General features: G+C 40.7%; 1 protein-coding gene across 8 annotated transcripts in view; it reads left to right on the top strand.

The window, feature by feature from the left end:
• Positions 1–18,507, top strand: part of RABGAP1L (RAB GTPase activating protein 1 like) — a 270,618-nt gene that overhangs the window by 201,988 nt on the left and 50,123 nt on the right. For all 8 annotated transcript variants that reach the window (XM_040610555.1, XM_040610551.1, XM_040610552.1 and 5 more), the window contains one exon: positions 5,781–5,909. In XM_040610555.1, coding sequence (XP_040466489.1) covers positions 5,781–5,909 — 129 coding nt within the window. The remainder of the gene's footprint in view (positions 1–5,780; positions 5,910–18,507) is intronic.

Raw genomic sequence — 18,507 nt, forward strand, 5'->3', positions numbered from 1 at the left:
AATTAAGAACTAGATTCTTTTGTACATGCATAAGCTTCTCCATCGCCTGTGGTTTTGGGAATAAATGCCTAGAACAGGCAGAATACGTGCCATTGTAGTGTTAAATGAGAAATATAATCTATAACCTTTATGCCATCTGTAGAAAAATTCAGATCACCTACTCACTGCATCAGCTACCTGCGTTGATGGGCAAGTGAAACAGTCCTAATTCTGTGTGGGTTTATCCCCTTTGGGATGACTGTGGGTGGATGAAGCGAGTAGATTTTGTGTTTGTCTTTATCCACATTCATCAGTATTTTGTGTGGCAGAATGAACATTAGCTTTCTAAGTCTGGAACTATGTATAAATGCAGTGGTGATATTTTGAGCAGAGGGATACTACTGGGTGTACACAAGATTATCTCCATATTTATGGATGCCAACTCATTGCACACAAACCAAAGCTATTTTTTTTTCCATAGTGCTTTGGTACCAAACAGCATGTTACAGAGATCATAGATTTTCTTTAGGAAAAAATGTGTTTAACAGTGTAGCTTTCACAGTAAAGATATGTACAGAAGCTGTGCCAGTAAAAGGAGTCCTTAGGTGTATTCTGCTAGATGTGTGTGCCGGTGTGGCTGCAGCAGCGTAGCTTCCCCCATCGGACTTCCCCAGGCCTGGATTCCAGGTTTATCCACGCTCCTGGTCCTTGGCAGCACAGGTGGTCAGCTTTGTCCTCTTGGAGTCACTGAATGGACGCCAGGTCTGCAGCTTGTGTTTGAGGGCAGCACAGTGCAAAGTCGTACGACGTGCAGCATTGCAGTCTTGTTGCTCCCAGTGGAAGAGGAACTATCAAGTTATAAAAAAATAGCTTGAATACCTTGATTTCACATTGCATGTCTTAAAAAAAAAGTTAAAATTGCATCTGCATGTGTTACAGGTTAAATAGTATGTTCTGAAAAATTAGTGTGAGGACACTTGTAAATGGTTTGAATTTACCAGTAGTAAATTAAATAGTGGAGCAGAGTACAGCCAGATTCTTCTCAGCCTTTAACTTGGTCTTGTTCCTGACACATGCACATTAAAGTGTAAAATAGGCAGTTTATGTTCACTAACATTCTATAGAAATTCTAAAGATCTACGTCAAAATCAGTAATTTTTATCTGTTTGTATGAAAGAGGAATCATTAAATTAAGGAAGTGTAGTGTGGTTGATCTGAAATTTCTTCTGCTGTATTAGTTCCCATGTGGGAATAGGAGTTTTAGTTATATAGTCAGTAATAAATGAGACAGCAGAATAATAGTTGAAGACAGAAATTAAATTAAAGAAAAAAGCTAAGGCTTCGTCCTTTATCTTAATCACATTTTCCTAAATATTTTGGGGAAAGTAGTAGTAACACTATTTACTTAAAAAAAAATAATATCAAAGTTAACATAATCGTAAGTCTCTCAAATTTCGTTCCTGTTTTTGAACATTTGTGGTTTTCTAGAACTTTACCTTTAGATTTGTAAGCTTTGCTAGTACTTGTAGGAAAGAGCTTTCCCTTAGTTTCAACTAATCCATATAAGATAATTTTATGAATATATTGAAATACATAAGCGATGTGGGAAGGACATTTGAGGGCATATTTAGTCAAGTGCTAAAAGGCAAGCTGAAACTTTTGGTTATAGTTCTCACTGAGTTTCCTCTTTTGCCTGGTTTTAAAAATATATTTTAACCAAAAAGATGACTATTTGGAGATTACATCTAGAATAATAAAAAAATGCCCTGAAGTCTCTGAGTGCACAAAAATCCAGTGCACCTGCCAGACTTTAGTTATTGGTTCATTAAACTTACAGATGGTTTGGTGAAATAAGTTGTTGATGAGTTCCACAAGCTGAGTGACGTGAACCAACGCACTTACAAATCTCCGCCTGTCAGTCAGCTGCCAAAAGGGTCCTGAGATATCTTTATGCATTATTGATTAAAAGCACAAAATGTCAGGAAATGTGAATCTTAGGATGCCAACATTGCTATTTTTAAAATTTTTAAATTTAAATTAATTTGCAGAAAATATACAAAGTACATGACCCAGTTAATACTGCTCTCAAAATGTTACTTCAATTTCTTGTGATTTTAATAGTGAAACTGATTTTTTGATCAACAGGTTATTTTCATGATATTAAAATCCTCAGCAAAGTAGAAAGAGCTGAGCAATATAGGCTCTACCGCTGATGTTGCCAACTGTACAATGTGATGGTTTACAGTGTTTCATGACTAGAATTCTAGTTCAGTAAACTCTGTCAGGAGTTCTTAGTTCCATGATTCATCATTATTCTTATGGGAATTACGTTGACTAAGATTTTTCAGGACTGAGAACTCAAAATTCAATGAGAGTAATTTGTTGTGGGCTATTACAATATTATTATAACAGTGATTCAAAGAGAAACCTAGAAGAATTAAATGTGACTTTAAATGTTTTATATTTAGTTGCTGTTTTTCTGATGTATTTGCCTCTGTCATATTTTAGTATTTATTTTAAAACGAAGTGCTATGGGCATAAAGGGTAGAGGCATCTGCTTTTCTAAAGTTTGACAGGGTAGTTTAATTGCTGATTATTGCCCTTTTTTGGGGTGTTTTCTCCTCTGATTTCTAAAAAAGAAAAATAATTCCAAACCTCTTGATGCATTATGTTGGTTTAAGAAAATTAAATTCAAAATACAGGTGTTTAGTCAGGACCTCTAAGAAGACTACACGCTTCAAATTAGGATAGCTCAGCCTCTGAGAAAATGATAAAACTTTGGCAAAAAGTGTGTTTGGTGTTTGTTTTGTGCTGGGAGCAACTGTCCAGAAGTCTTAATTGAAAACACCCTCCCACTCTGTTGGAAGTGTGTACCAGCTGCCTGCCATGGAGACTGCCCGTCTTCCAGCATCGCAGGCACTGAGCACCTTCAGTGTGAAACCAGCAGCAGCAGCAGAAGGGGCTCCCCGGGGTGGCCGGTGTCCCTGTGCACTGGGGTTGGAGCCGTGTTTGGGCCCAGATTTTGGAGGAGGGAGGGAGAGGCTGCCGTAGTACCGGGAAGGGGCTGGAAATGTGGGAGGGCTCGTCTCCCAGGAAAACAAATTTGCAGGGTGATAGGGAAATGTAGTTGTATTGGGTAGTGATCACAGCTGTCACCATCACTGAGAGGGAAGGAGAGGAACTGCTTTCAGGTAAGCTGTTATCGTGTACTGCTCTTCGATCCGCATCACCCAGCTGAACTTTGCCCAGGCGCAGCTTGGTTGCCAGCGCTGGTTTTGGCAGCGATGCTGCCTGCGTGACAGGCTGCTCCCACCGTGCTCTGCAACTTGCAGATAATCTTAAATATAGCCCCGTTGTGGATATGAAATGGTGATCTCGTCTCAAGTGTGACAGAAGCATATATAACCTCAGTAAAAACTTGTCCAAGAGAAATAACGATGCGAGGAGGAGGAGGAAGCAGATGTGTTGGCCGTGGCTGCATTTGTGAGTGGGTCTGATTCATCAAATACCCAATGGCTCCAGCTTTCTGTCAACACTACCCTGGTCGTGTCTGATTGAGTCTCAGCCAACCAGTCCGTCTGCCAGATCTTTGTGGACAGAATCAGATGCAATAGGTTGTAAAGTTGAACATTTCTCATCAGCATCCCGAAGGCAGCTTTTCTTGTGCCCCTGCAGTGATGACCCAGCAGCTTCCTTGGCTGTGAATGAAGGGAGGGTCAAATAGATCTTAGGAGAACTCAGGATTTTGCTGATAGAAAGTTGTCTGCCTTAAAAATGCTGCAGTCCTGTGGAAACAGATATGCTGAAGCTACTTGAGTTGTATTCGGAGTTTTCTCAGGCTTTCATTCGGGTAACGTAGCGAAAACTACTACAACAGTGCCCATTGGGGTACACAGTATAATAATCTCCAGAAATACACCGGTTGATGGGTAAACATGGGGACATCACAGGTGGCATTGCTATGCCTGTTCCCCAAGTGAAAAATTGGACACGGTGATGGTGATGATCAGTGTTGGAGGGGCACTCCCCTGATGTCAGGTCATGCCCTCCACTATCAGAGAGGCTGGATAATCATCAAGATACCCCCTTAACTTCTGTTGCCATTCCAAGCTTGGTACATAATTTTAAATCCCTTCCAAAGCCCTTCTTCCTTCCCCCCACCAAATAAAATTGAGATAAATCTCTGGGTTTGATAGACCCTCTGGGTAGGGTGCTGTAGCATTTTCAGCAGAAATGTGGAATATGGCAAACTAGGTTTGCATTATTAGGTATTGTGGTTACATGTCTGCAGCACCATGCTGAAGTTCAGTTTGCTTTGGGAAACAATACATTTGTACTTTTAAGAAGGGTTTTTACATAGTAGATGTAATTATTTTCACGTAAATGAACTAGAGATGCTACTTTGTAGGATGTGTAGGGAGGATTTGTAAGTAAAAGTAAAATTTTCTCTGCATTGTAGTGATAATTATTTTTATTTTATTATTTTATTCATTTAAAACCAATTTAACACGCAAGAGAAATAATAGTATCATCGAGCCTTACGTCTGGCATGTCAAAGGCGACATGGTTTCTCCCCATTCTCCCTGCATAGAGCTAAATCTCTTGTGTTTGGCTAAGGTGTGTTTTCTGGAAAGTCTGAAATTAGAGACAGCGAAGGATTTTGAGTGGATAACGACATAGTTAAGAATCAAACTTGGAAATTATGTGTATGTAATACACCTACTGCATAGAACAAGGTGAAAAAGGATGTTACTCATGAGGAAGCGGGGGATGCACACATGAAAATGTTGGCGGTGGTACTTGAGCAATTCATTCAGCAATTAACCTTAACAAAAGGTACCGGTGCTGCTCCTGAGGTATTTGCAGTCATACTGGGATACACAGCACTGGTCTCCGTTATACTAGTCTGTACATTAACAGGTTTTTGTTAACTCTTTCTAGGGTAAATATCTTGACATTCACATTTTTGAGATGATGTCCTACATGTCTTGTCTGGACATTCAGCTTCTGTGAACATTTTACAGGAGCTATCCTAAGGCTTGGTATTTCCTATCTGCTGCATCTGTTGGTGTAGCTCTTAGTAAATCCAAAGATGAATGCATTTGTCCCTGTGAATCATATTACTCCGTCAGTAGCAGAACTGGATTAATGTTGAATGTTGAATGTTTAATGTTTTCTGACCTGTTAGGCTTGGTACCACACTGAGAGGTACAGTATTATGAGAGATGTAGAAATAAGCTTGTAAAACATTTTCTAGCACAGTGTTCTTTGAGAAATTGTGTCACAGACTTCTGCACATTGACTCGCTGATGCCTCTTATGAGTCATATGCATTTCTGCTTCTGCTGTTCATGTCTGCAACCATATATATCTATATATACGTTGGGTTTTTAGGGCAGCATTATGAGAATCAGCAATGGTCTAACACACAAGCTCTCTAGAAAATACTATACATTCTCCTAGGTTTCTTTTCTTTCCTTGGGTTCTGTTTTTCTCCACACTAAGTGACATCTTGACAGGCTGAGCCAGAATCCCTTTCTTACCCTCCAGGTATAGAAGGATAAAATGCATTAATGTGTTACAGTCCTCTGATTGTGCTGCTCTGCCTGGCATTCCTTGGATATGCTTTAGCCTCTGGTTTGTTTGATGAGGTTGGGGTTAGAGAGCTGAATTCAAGGAGGGTGTTTTTTAGCTAATGTGAATGTTGGTGGTTTGGAATACATTCAGTAAGTGACAAACCCAGGAAATGAGCATGACTGCGTGTTCTCAGTGTTTACTTTAGTTCCCTTTGTTTAATTGCAGACCTCAAAAGAGGACCTTCTGCAAGCAGATTTTGAAGGAGCTTTAAAATTCTTCAGGGTTCAGTTGCCCAAGAGGTACAGAGCTGAAGAGAACGCCAGAAGACTGATGGAACAAGCTTGCAACATTAAGGTAAGGATGCTCTTCTTTTCTTCTCATTCACCCAAGGTTTTTACAGGGAAAGTAAGGTGTGACATTAAGAATGGCAGTAGCATGTGCAAAGTGAAGCAATGAAATTGTTATTTTATTACTTGTTATATGTTTGTGTAATTTATACATGCACACCTTTTGTTATTTAAAGAAAGCTCTGAGGTTTTCCATCTGTCTGCTTCGGTTCAAGTTAATAATTCAAATAGAAAACCAATGCAGTATCAAACAAACTGAATTATCAGAACTCAGTAATTCATTAGTTGATTTATAAACAGTGTTTACACTAACCCCGTTAATCAAATGTATGATAATCGTGCAACCAAAGGTCAGATATTATTTGTTTAGCTCAGAAGCTATTTATTTGCTGAGTGCTGCTGTATAATACACTTGTATTGGAGTAGAAACTTAGTTTTGTTTGTATATCAAGCATACCAAGGCAGAATATCTTTTATTTTCTACCCTATCCAAGACCATTCTGTGAAAAGGTAGGCTGCTTTGAACATTTGGACCACAAGTATTGGGCTTTTAATGAATGATGGCAAATTAGCAGAGCCTCGCTGTAAGCTTTTGAGGATGGAAATCTTCCATTAAAAATGGCTGCAGAGGTTCACAGAGGTGACATTTGAAAAGTCTGCTACTTCTTCTGGGATTTTTTTGTTGGAATATGTATAGCTGTGGGTGGGCTTAATACTTGATCTTGAAAAAAAGTTCTTTTGTTATTTCTTGGAGTGTGAGCACTGATGGGAAATGCACATTTAGTGTGGCCCAAGAACGGACTGAGTACGTTCCATCAGAAAGAATGTTCCTCTAACACCCAGCCTTTATCGCTCTCACTCATTTCCTTTTTTGCTGCTTAATTTCATAGATTATTAAGCAGGGCTGTTTTCCATACTTGTTAGAATACTGATCTTGTGAAACAGTGGGGCTTGCCATACTAATGTTTATTTCAGCCAGAAAAAAGATCTGTGCAAAGGTTTTATTAAAATTGGACTTGGATTTCAACTCTGCTGCTGAAAGAGAGTATTTGAGAGTGAAAGACTACAGTTCACTGTTTAGTATTTAGTCCTTTGCTCCGTTCTTGAAAATGAGTAATTTAAGGACTTAGCAAGTACAGGAAAACTATCTATATGTTGTTTACTTAGTCTGTGCATTTTTCTGATGGGCATTTATAATAGAAGTCCTCATGGTTCTTTATGGAAGAGATATTTATCAATTTTCTTGGGCATGCCTTTCTTATTTTCTTGTGCAATATATTGTGTGCCACGTGATGTTATTTTTCATTATTTTTTTCTATTTGTATTGGGTACATACGTATACAATGTGTTTTGTTGGGAAAGTATTTTGAAATGCATTTGAGGCAGATGTTCAGTGCCTAGTGCTTCATGTGGGTTCAGCATGTGGGGCCTTTTAGAAGCAGGGAATAAATTCTGAACTGTTCATCAATGTGAACAGGGAAACAGCTGACAGTGAATCTATTGCACACGCAGAATTTTGCACATTCTGGATTCTGTTGTATAAGAGAAAAGCACATATGAGTACAGCAGATGCAGAGTCAAGGCGCTCTCCTGAGTGTTGCAGAAGTACACAAGGACTAGTAGGAATTACTGGAATGGAGGGAGACTTTAGCATCAAGACCTGGGGTTAGCAGGGATAGAAAAAAGTAGAAGATTCAAGATACTTTCTGCTGTGTTAGTAACTCAGCCTTTGTAAGGAGTATAGTTGGGTTCTGCTAATTCACTGGGCATGCAACTCATTCCTCATTCAGGTGGGAGTCACAGGAGGGGGTCTAACCTGTGTCCCGAGCAGTATTTTGATAGTTAAGCTAGGAACAACTAAGCTCTTGGAGAGGAGCATTCTGAAACTCAGACCCTTTTAGTTAAGGTTGTTGTCAGGATTAATGGTGTAGTCAGAAAAATTAATCTAAATCGGAAAGACTCTGAACATAGGTGATGCATTTAAAACAGTGAAAATGTGAAAGACTTCAGGAACTTAATGTGAAGAAACTCAATGCAAGACCTTATTGGAGGGGGAGGTGATATTTACTTTAAATTAATCTGTTTTCACTCATTTGCACTCCTTCTGTCATAGATGCCACTCATACTGATAGCCACATGCTCACCAACACGAAGGCATCTGTGCAGGATCACCTGCGTGGGATGAGTGATGGTGGCTATAAAGTCCCCTCACTATGTCTCTTGGGCTCTTCTTAGTTGATGGCAGTAAACTGGCTTTTAGACAGATTTTCGGTGTTCTTTAGGTGTCAAACAGTTCTCATGGTGTGCTCTTTTCCCTCAGAAGCTTGCTGGCTTCAGCCCATCATTGCTGTCCTTGGACTCCACTGCCTCAGGGCGGGTGGGTTTGTGGTGTCCAGCCTGCTTTTCTGTGGGCAGAGGTGACATGGTGTGGCTTTGCTGCGGGTTTCCGACTGGCTGGTCATCTCTAGTTCAGCCTCACTAGAGCGCTGGCCTTCTGATCTAGATGTAGCAAGAAGTTTCTCATCGTTGGCTAGTTTGATTGCTGGTACTTGTGTCCTTGCTTGTCGATACATACCATTCCTGGAACGCGTTCTCTGCATTGTTTTTTCTTGCACTTTTGCATGCAGACACTTCCATTCGTACTTCTTTCAGTATCTTAGCATTTGTGTTACGCATCCCCACTGAGTGATTATGCGATGCCTTGACTTTGTTAACTCGATGTCCTGCGTTGATTTAGGACACACAAGGATTGAACTGACTTCACATTCACAGTGTTTATTTATTTGGATCAACTTTTCACACTTTTGCCATTTAGAATGTCCTTAGAGAGCCAAATCTGGATCACAGGAATGTAACGTCTGACTGGAGATGGCACATTAAATATTTGCTAGGCAGAAGAGAAAATCACCTCATAATGAAGAAGGTGATCAGGAGTCATCAATATGGCTTTAGGAAGGATAATCATGCTTGCCAACCTATTAGCCTTCTATGATGAGATGATTATCTTGGTGGATGAGACGAGAGCTGAGAATGTTATTTGTCTCAAGTATAGCAAGTATAGGCACTGTCTGCCACATCATTATAGACAAACTAATGAATATGGACTAGATAAGTGGACGCTGAGGTGGATTGAAACGTGGTTGAATCACTTGGTTCAGATGGTTGTGATCAGCAGGATGTCAGGCTGGTGGCCAGTGCTGCTTGGCCTCTTCGTTAATGACCTGAAGGACAGAGCGGAGAGCACCCTCAGCAGGTCTGCGGGGGGGACAGGGCTGGGAGGAGCGGCCGATGGACCGACGGGTCTCCAGAGGGACCTTGACAGGCTGGAGAAACGGGCTGGCAGGAATCTCATGAAGTTCAGCAAAGGGCAGTGCGAGGCCCTGTGCCTGGTATGAGCAGCCACATACACCAGTGCCTACGGGGGGCAGCTGGCTGGAAAGCAGCTTGGCAGAAAGGACCTGGGGGTCCTGCTGGACACCAGTTTGAATGTCAGCCAGCAGTGTACCCTTGCTGCAAAGAAGGCAAGTGGTGTCCTGTGTTGGGAGGAGTGTTGCCGGCAGGTCAGGGAGGTGGTCCTTCTCACTCTGCGCTGGTGAGGTACGTCTGGAGTGCTGTGTCCAGGCCTGGTCTGCCCAGGGCAGCACGTAGCTACAGTGGTGAGGGTCTGGTGAAGGGCCTTGAAGAAGATTATCAAGGGACTGGAGCATCTCTGCCGTGAGGAAGGGCTGGGAGAGCTCGGGCTGTTCAGCCTGGAGCGGCGCAGGCTCTGGTGGGGGATCTTACCCCTGGTGTAGAAATACCTGGTGGGAGGAACTATAGAATAGAGCGCCAGGCTTTTCTGAGTGATGTCCAGTGAGCAGACGAGAGGCAGTGGACATAAAATGAAATAAAATAATTTCTTTAGAAGCTCTTTATTTATTTATTAACTTCAGGGGTGATCAGACACAAGAACATGTCACCCAGGGAGGTCGTGGAGTCTCCATCTGCAGAGATACTTAAAATGCAACTGGTCCTGAGCAGCCTGTTGTAGGGAACCCTGCTTCCTAAAGGGGTGGTTTAGGCAAGATGTTCTCCACAAGTCACTTCCAACCTCAACTGTTCTGATTTTGTTTCTGATTCTGCAATTAGGTATTATGATCATGGTATTTATTTACAAACAGGAGCTAATAATTGCAGGAGTTGACATGCTCAAATAGGAAATTATGGTTTTGATAATTATGACAAGAAGAGGTTCTGGGGAATGCAGAGGTTATACAAAGAATAATTGTCTGTTTTGTTGAATGCAGCAAAACTTGTTGTGTTAAAAAATATCCAAACAAGACCCTTAAATGTGATTATTTTTTTCTGCTGTATGGATGAGGCACTGTGTGTCTTTCAACTGTTTCTCACTTCTGTATCAGTATTTGTAAACTAAACACCAGATGTTTTTAGAGTAAGTATCACACAGTAAGTGTATTTTCTTTAGGTTTCTAAGCTAATTACTCAGGCATAAAAACATGAAAATAGAATCATGGTGTGGCCAGGTTTCATGTTCTGGCTATATCTTTTCCAGTGTTTCTTTTTATTTTGTTCCCATACTACTGCAAAACAAAACAGTAGTTTAACATGTAATAAAAATCCATTTCTCCTTGCTTCCTTTTTTTTTTCTCTTGAGCTCTAGTTGACGTTATTCTAGAAAAGGCAAATGAAAAAATACTTGGTGGTTTTTCTTCTTTATTTCACAACTTCTAAGTTTGACTCATCAGTTCAGGACCTAACCCTTGGATTTTGAAGCTGCTGCTTTGCAATTAGTTTTATCATCCTGATTTTGAAACAAAAAGAATTAGCATCAATCTTTCCCTCAAGAACAGCTCTGCAAATACAAAGAAAAAAGCTCCTGTTAATTGAAAATTGTATATAAAATGTGGTAGAGAATATCTCTTTCGATTAAGTGTTATCCATGGTGATTACTCACCAGGTCTGAATTCCAGTCATCTACCAGTAAGGAAATCAGTGAACAAAGTCAGTGGAATTGGCAATAATAGTAGTATTTTCCAGCAGGTGATTGTTGGGTAGTATTCCGTGGTTTAGGAATGTTTGGAACTAATTCATACTGTGTAACAACATGTCCCAAGAAACTTCCCTTTGGTTTTGTCATATGCATGTTACATGCATTTATGCAAAGCTGGGGTCCCGTTAATACTGGGCTGAAGGATTACAGCAAACGTTTGCAGAGTAGAAGATACATCCAGGTGGAAGAGACTGATTCTATGAAGGTATTTTCTGAGGCTCTTAGGGCAGATAGAGCCCAATATTGCACGTTTCCCAGCTCCCAGACAGCCAAACAGAGGAGAAAGACAAATTCTCTGAGTAGGGTGTCAGATGCTAATTTAAGGGTTAATGAAATGTAATAAAATACTAAGTTTTAGAGTTAATGAATGGGGGATTCTCCTCCTTTGTTTGCTGTTAGTTTTCTAGTCTATAATGACTATACCTTTCATTTTGCCAAGGCCTTCACAAAAGGAGGGGCATGTTCCTCCTAGAGCATCCAGTGACAATTACAGCTGTAAAAATGGGTTTGGGGATGATAAGTTTCTGCCTGACCAGAGCAGACTGTGTATTGTGTCTCTAGAGTAAGGAATTACCCTAATTTCCTACTTCATGGAATGATTACCAATGCTTTTTGTACTCATGCTTTTTTTTTTTTTTTGGGGGGGGGGGGGGGGGGACGACACACACGGGGAGGCGCTTTTCTTCCTCCTAATTTTTCTTGCTTTACAAGAGATTTCATAGTCTTTTCTATGTCTCTTGAAGCCCTGTTTGATAAACAACCAAATGAATGAAGAGCCTATTCTAGATTAATGAAAGCTAAGCTTAATGATGCTGTTTCATTAGAACAACTAGCACGTTCTGCAGACTCACTAAATCTGCCTCAGTTGCCTTTTGCATCCCGTAATGCAATTTCTCTCGTTAGAAATCTGTGTGTGTCCAAAAGGAATTGCAGTGTCCTTTTATTTTAGCATAGGAAGCCTATCATACCTCTGTTCTTGCACCTAACTTCAGTCAATTGAGTTGTAGAATGGGAGAAAGCAAGTCTCATTGGGAGATCTTCTCCATCCGAAAATTTCCTGGATTGACGTTTTTCAAGTGAATTCAGGGAGCTGTGCCCATTTCTCCATGACTGTCCTGTGATATTTGGAAACAGAGCAGAGCCAACATTCAAAATGCATTACATTGCAGATCTGGAAATGCCATGAAGTTGGGTGTAGCAGACAGGTAGGTGGAGAGATCCTGGGAGGTTAACTGGGAGCCCAGTGAAGGGGGGAGGAACATGTGGGATGGGCTATACAGGAACTGAGCAAAGGAACCTGCAGGGAAGATTCTTCTGTTTATGGAGCAGTATCTGTAATGAGACTTTCTTTTATGTGGCTCAGGGATTCCAGTGACTCCTTGTCTCATCTTTCATCATCATCAGCGGCAGGAAAGACGTGGTATATTGAAGTTCTTCTAAGAGAAGCTTCTTCCTAACCACGTCAATCTCTACGCTTTTTGGAGGAATTACGGCTCCCCGGCAGTGTCACAGGGTTGCTGCTCTCAGTAGCTTAGGTGGGAAGAGCAAATGGCCTTGAGAAAAAAATGTGCCTTTTTCAATGCAAAACAAACACACACATTTTTGTCACCTCTCACTGTACTGACAAGGTGACTGATCCCACCTGGGTGCACCCACAGGGCTGGCTTGCCAGGAGCTTTGTATGGCTCATGGAGAATAGCTCTGCTAGAGGAGTCAGAAAGAAAAGGCTCAGGTAGCAGGAGGCGTGCTAAGCTTTTCCTCGTTTCAGAGTTGTCCTTTGTGCAGTTTTAAAACAGATTTACTTTCATAATGTTGCTATTTAAATGTTTTGAATTCAAACCGGTGTTTTGAAGCTCACAACTTACTGATGGGGATGAATTACTTTATTCACACGTCTGGCACTGTTTTACCTGAAAGTAATTTTTTGCAGGCATGGTTTAACAGAGGATTATATATTGATTTATGTGAGTTCCAATGGAAAGGAGTAAAAATAGCTCACTTGCTCTCTGTCTTCTCTCTCGTGCATTTTCTCGCTTCGTGTTTATATGTGTATACGTGTATTTATCTAGATACTTGGGGTTTTTTTTGCGATTTTGAGAGGTGGTAAGGCAACCCAAATGCAACAGAAAAGCAAAGGAGATAACTGCAGAAACACCCTGAAACTGCACAAGCCTTATATTCGTTTGCTTCTACCAGTGATGTATCTAATTAATCTTCCAATATAGAGGACAGGAAAAAAATTGCTCGTTTATCAACTTCTCAAGAAAAGGCCAAACTGAATTAAAAATTGTGTTTAGATCTATAGAAAACCCTGCCATGCCTGTGTGTGATTTCTTATTAAAAGCCAATGATCAATTCCACTTATTATGTCTGCCCTGTTATCGCCAAAGTGCAGGATCCAATTGTCCTTGTGAGGAGGGTCATGGTTTTTAATGCCTATTCTGTTTTCAGCTTCAGCTTCATTCTTTCTGCTTGCCTTTCTGCTACAACGAAGCGCAATGAACTGGCACCTGACAATCAGATGAAAGTGCCTACAGTGGAATTGGATGTTAAATATTATTGTAATCTTGGTAGTAAGTGTCAACAACTCATAACGTGTAATGCATTTTTAAAAAGTGTCAGTTCTGGAATACTTATTTATTTGAACTTTTTTGCATATCTAGCTTTCTGGTGTGCAGACATATTGCCTAGTAGTGAGGTTATATTTTCATGGGGTTTAAGCATTAGTAAAACCATTCCATTTTTACTAAGTGGCGTTGTTTTTTTGTTTGGTTTGGTTTTTGGGGGGGTGGGTATTTGTTGTATTTTTCATTTCAACAATTGTATTTGTTGCTTTTTTCATTTGGTCTGAGTTGGCATTTTAAATGACATCAGGTATATTGTTAATTTTTATCAACAAAGAAGGAATGGGATTTTTTTAGTAGTAGTTAAATGTAATCACATTTTAGCCATCTAAAGTAGCTTTGCAGCAACCTGAGTGAGTACAAATATTTTAGTGTCCTTGCAGTAGTCATTTGTTGGCATGTGTACTTGTGCTTCCATGAGTAATGGCATCAACAAGAAGCGCTGAAGGTAAGGATCTTCAAAGAACTGTGAAAGTTGGAGGTAGAAAAGTGGATAGGAATATCCATCGTCTGTATCCCCAGCAATTGTATCACAGCGCTTATCATGAAGAGATCTGCCCACAGTATTCACTGTTTAATTCGGTAAGGTGAGGGGGACGTCTGAAACCCGTTCCACGGTCCAGCAGGCCACCTACATTTGTTTTGTTTACCTTGGTGCCATCAGGAGCCATGGCTTTCCAGGCTGACAGATGTTTTTCCATACAGAACGGAAGAAGGAAGGCATAGTCAGAAGGTCTTTTGGCTTAAGCTTCTTGTGTCTGGCTCCTTCCTCCTGGATGAATAACAGCTCCTTTCCATCCTTGATTCTGAAAATAGTACAGAGAGCAATAGATGAAGGTAGCAGGCAGTTGCACTGTTTAACAGTTCTGTCTTCTGCCATCTTTGCCACAGTTTGTCTAAAATAACTCAGCTCTATGAGTAAGAGGAAGTGAAAATTTTTCCCAGGCTGAACTGGCTGCATTCGAATCCCAGATGCAGGTTGGCTGGAGGATTGACTGACGTCCTAGAAGGTGACACGTTAAAATGTTCTACAGAAAGTTTCATGCACCCAGTGGTCCTTATGTCAAGTGGTAGCAGAGTGTCTAGTTACTACTGTCACATAGTAGTCATCTTAATTGTTCTTTAGAAGAGAAAGTCTAAACTCTCGCTTCCTTTGAATGAAACAAACCCAGGAACTTGTACTTGATTCTTCTGAGGGATGTCTTGAGTTTGAAAATGGAGAAAGACTGTGACAGTGGTGCCTGGCAGGTTTGCAGTGCCTTGTGTTCTCACAGTAAGATGATTTCCTTTTTGGAGGCACTTCTGTGATGCAAAAGAGACCGTAGAGGCTGAATAAATGTATCCCAGGATCAGCACTTATGTCCATAATTAAATGGAACAAACCTACCGGCTTTCGGATTTTGTGGAGAAAGACGTGTAGGTAGAAGTATTGATGCAGAAATGGCTGGTAATGAGCTCTGTGCCCCATATTTATGTTGGCCAAGACGTGTTCCTTGGTATCATCTTCAGCATCAACAAAACCATTGAGGCTTAACATGGAGAAATCTCCCTGAGGGAGAAAAATCACCCATGCTTCTCTTAGACCTCTTTCAAGCAGTCGGATCTGAGGGAACAGGTAGCATCTCGGCACTAAGTAGCATGGTGGCAATTCAGAGGAAATCTATTTCTTCCCATACAAAAGACCCTGTGGCACAGATGCTGTGACCCTTGCTAGCCTGAGTCTTTGTGTTGTCCGTGACCAGTCTTTTTTAAACTGCAGGACCCTGAAGAATGTTATGTCTTTAATGTGGCCACAGAAACTCTATTCTCCCCTCTGACCAGTGGAGGAAGAAGCTCTGTTATCTACCAGGAATTCAGTGCACACAAGGAGAATTATCTTTTCTTTCTAAGCCTAGAAATCTTAGAATACATGCATGTGGAAGAAATGGCATTTGGACAAAATTTTTCAAGCTGCCTTGTGTCATACTTGATCAGCCTTTCTGATACGTGTCTGTCTCAGAAATGCTGTGGTTATTTTATTTCTGCAGATGTTACAGAATTTAAAAGAAGTTATTGGAAACAAGTCATGACTATGTTACAGAAAGCTTAGGTAAGCTGGAGCCAATGGTTATTGCATGCGGTGGCTTGGGGAAAAAAACCCCAGTGATTCATTCTCAGTGTAGTGCAGAAAACAGTTGGGACCGGACATTTGTTTAATTTCATTTGTTTTTTTGACAGATTAAATGAAGTGACAAATTCTGAAGCACCATGCTATACTGAGACCTAAAGCTAAACTTTTAAAAATAATTGGGGGGGGGGGGGGGGAAGGCAATGACTAACAATAACAATGTTCTCTTTTTTTTTTTTCTTTTTTTCTTGCAGAGCTTTTGCAAATAAACAAAGACACTGGGGGCAGTGTGTTTACATATTTTTGCTGGTGTTTGATTTCTCAAGCACCTGCAGCTGAATTTCTCCACTTTGAAAATAAGTGAACAAACAAAACTAAGGATAGAAAGATGGCCATACGCGTTTTATAAATGCAGAGCTCTGCAGTGACAGTGGATTTAGAACTCAAGTCCCTGTTAATAACTTTCCATTGCAAACTCAAGGCAATATTTTACCATTGTTGACACTGTTCAAAGTTAAATTCAGTGAATGGTTACTTGGCTGTTACTTAAGCAATATGTAGCTACCGGAGTAGTTTAATTAGGTGCTTCATAAGGGCAGTATTCACATTTTTAGGATCTCCTTGTTGTTTTGCTTCAGGATTCTCTTGTTTCCCTGCAGTTAATTGCTTTTATTTTTACCATATTATAGCCTTGTTTCTCTTGTGGAGGTAAATAGTATAGTAAATGTAGGATTAAATTGTTTATGTTGTTTAATTCATTTGTGTTTGGACATAAGTAAGTTACATCAGGCTGGTAAATGGAGGTGAAGAGCTGTATGTCAGAGACTTTGGAGAATCCAGCTAAAGTGCTATGTAGAAACGTCCTGGTATATTTATCTCCATTTGTAAAAGTGCTTAATTTTATTTAAGAATGGCAATGTGCCGGTTTACTCGTTCACAGATTTTAAAGTAGTGTTGTGGTGTTTGGCTGTATCATGTTGCTTAAGTCTGAAATAATTTGTGTGTAAGTGATTATTGTCATGTAGTGCTGTGAACTGCCTGGGCAAAGTGGTGTCAACCCATTGCCATGTCAGCCAGCTCTCTGCAGAAGTTCATTGCTGTTACACTCGTCGTTTCAGAAGCGCACCTGCCACCCTACAGGTGTACTGATGAGGTGTGGAAGCCATGGGGGGGGATGACAGCTTCCTTCTCTTTGCTCTCACTCCCCCATGTTCCTTATCTCTGCAACAAAAATTGAAAGCATAGGCAAATGTTAAAAAGTAGTATTGTAGGTCTGTTCGTTGGGAAGCCTTGACCATGTATCTCATTTCCCTGTTCAATTGTTCAAACAGCAGATGAAGATCAAGCCCTTGTTACGTTATTGTATCTCTTCATTTTTCTTTCAACTTCCTTTGCTTAATTAATGCAATTTCCTTGACAATAATTCTTAACCAAAATTTCATCCTTGAGTCAGTCAAAAGCCGTGAAAAAAAAATCTCATTGCTGAGTAATTAATCAGCATCATAAATAATATCTTAAATCTGGAAGTATAAGGCATGAATTCAGTGTGTATGCATGGCTCGGGCCCAAAGACAGCGTGTCAGGTTGAGTCACCCAGTTACTGTGACAACAGAGCTGCAAAATCTTCAGCTTCAGCATCCTCCAGCCCAGCTGCACCTGCACGTTGCACCAGCCTGCAGGGGGTCTGCATCGCTCCTCTCCCAAGAAATACAGGTGTACTTTCACCAACATAAATCTGCTGGGGTTGGTGTAGCTTGGAGAGGCTCAGAGGTTAAGGCCTTGACCTCTGGAAAAAAAAAATAAAATAAACTATAGCTGAAGTTCTTAGCAGAGTCAAGTGATTGTCTGAACAGCTCTTTTTTAATCTCAGAAATCCTTTTGTTAACCCATAGCTTAGAGCACGAGATCAATGACCTTATCGTACATCCTCACAAGGAACCATTTCATGGCAGTCTGAGTAAGCCGCCTGGGATGCTCCATCTTTACACGGTAGGGAATATTGATTATATTTCAGCTAGTCAAGAGCAGTGGAAGAAATCAGGAACAGATCAGGGCTTTGATTCCTCACTGCCTATCGAGAATGCTTTGTTCTGCTTGCTCGCACGCTTCCACTCTCCCGATGGTAGCCTGTTGCAAGATGCTCTATTCAATAACTCCTTCATCCCCTGATAAACTATTTTTTCCACTTTGGGCTCTTTTCTTTTCCCACCGTCAATGACACACAAAAACATATTGTCAGGCTGTTAGTTTTGGTGACTCTGCAATCTACCTGACCTGTCAGAAACAAGAAAAAAGATTTTCATCACCTTGTCACCACTGCATTATTTTCAAGTTTTAAATAGGCCTGAAAATAGTAAGTGCGATTTCTTTCTTCAGGAGGTAGAAATGAAACAGGGCCTCTGTGCTGAAAGGAGCTGCCATTTGGTGTCTGCAGAATACAGATCCCAGCTCACAGTTTTCTTCATTACAGGAGCTCATCCAGACCCTAACACTCACGTCAGCCTGTATAGACACAAATCCCAGTGGCTTTTAGGAGCAACAGGATGCTTAGAGGCAAATTCAGCCCTCGGGTTTCTTCGAATGCAAAGTGAAATTTAGGTTTTGGTTTTAATGAACTTTGTCCAAGAGTGCTTAACCCATTTGTCCATTTCTGCGCCCCATGTGTACCTTTCAGAGGAGGAAGGACATGGTACAGAAGCAACATCTTGCTTGGGATGGTTTGTTTTTCCAAGCAGAATGTTTTGATGAGAGGGTTCTTGCAAAGGCAGTGACTCTAGCCCAGGGGAAATGGATTTTACATGTTTTTCAGCTCTGCCCCAAGATG

Source organism: Falco naumanni, chromosome 11 (assembly GCF_017639655.2).
Source record: "Falco naumanni isolate bFalNau1 chromosome 11, bFalNau1.pat, whole genome shotgun sequence".
NCBI lineage: Eukaryota > Metazoa > Chordata > Aves > Falconiformes > Falconidae > Falco > Falco naumanni.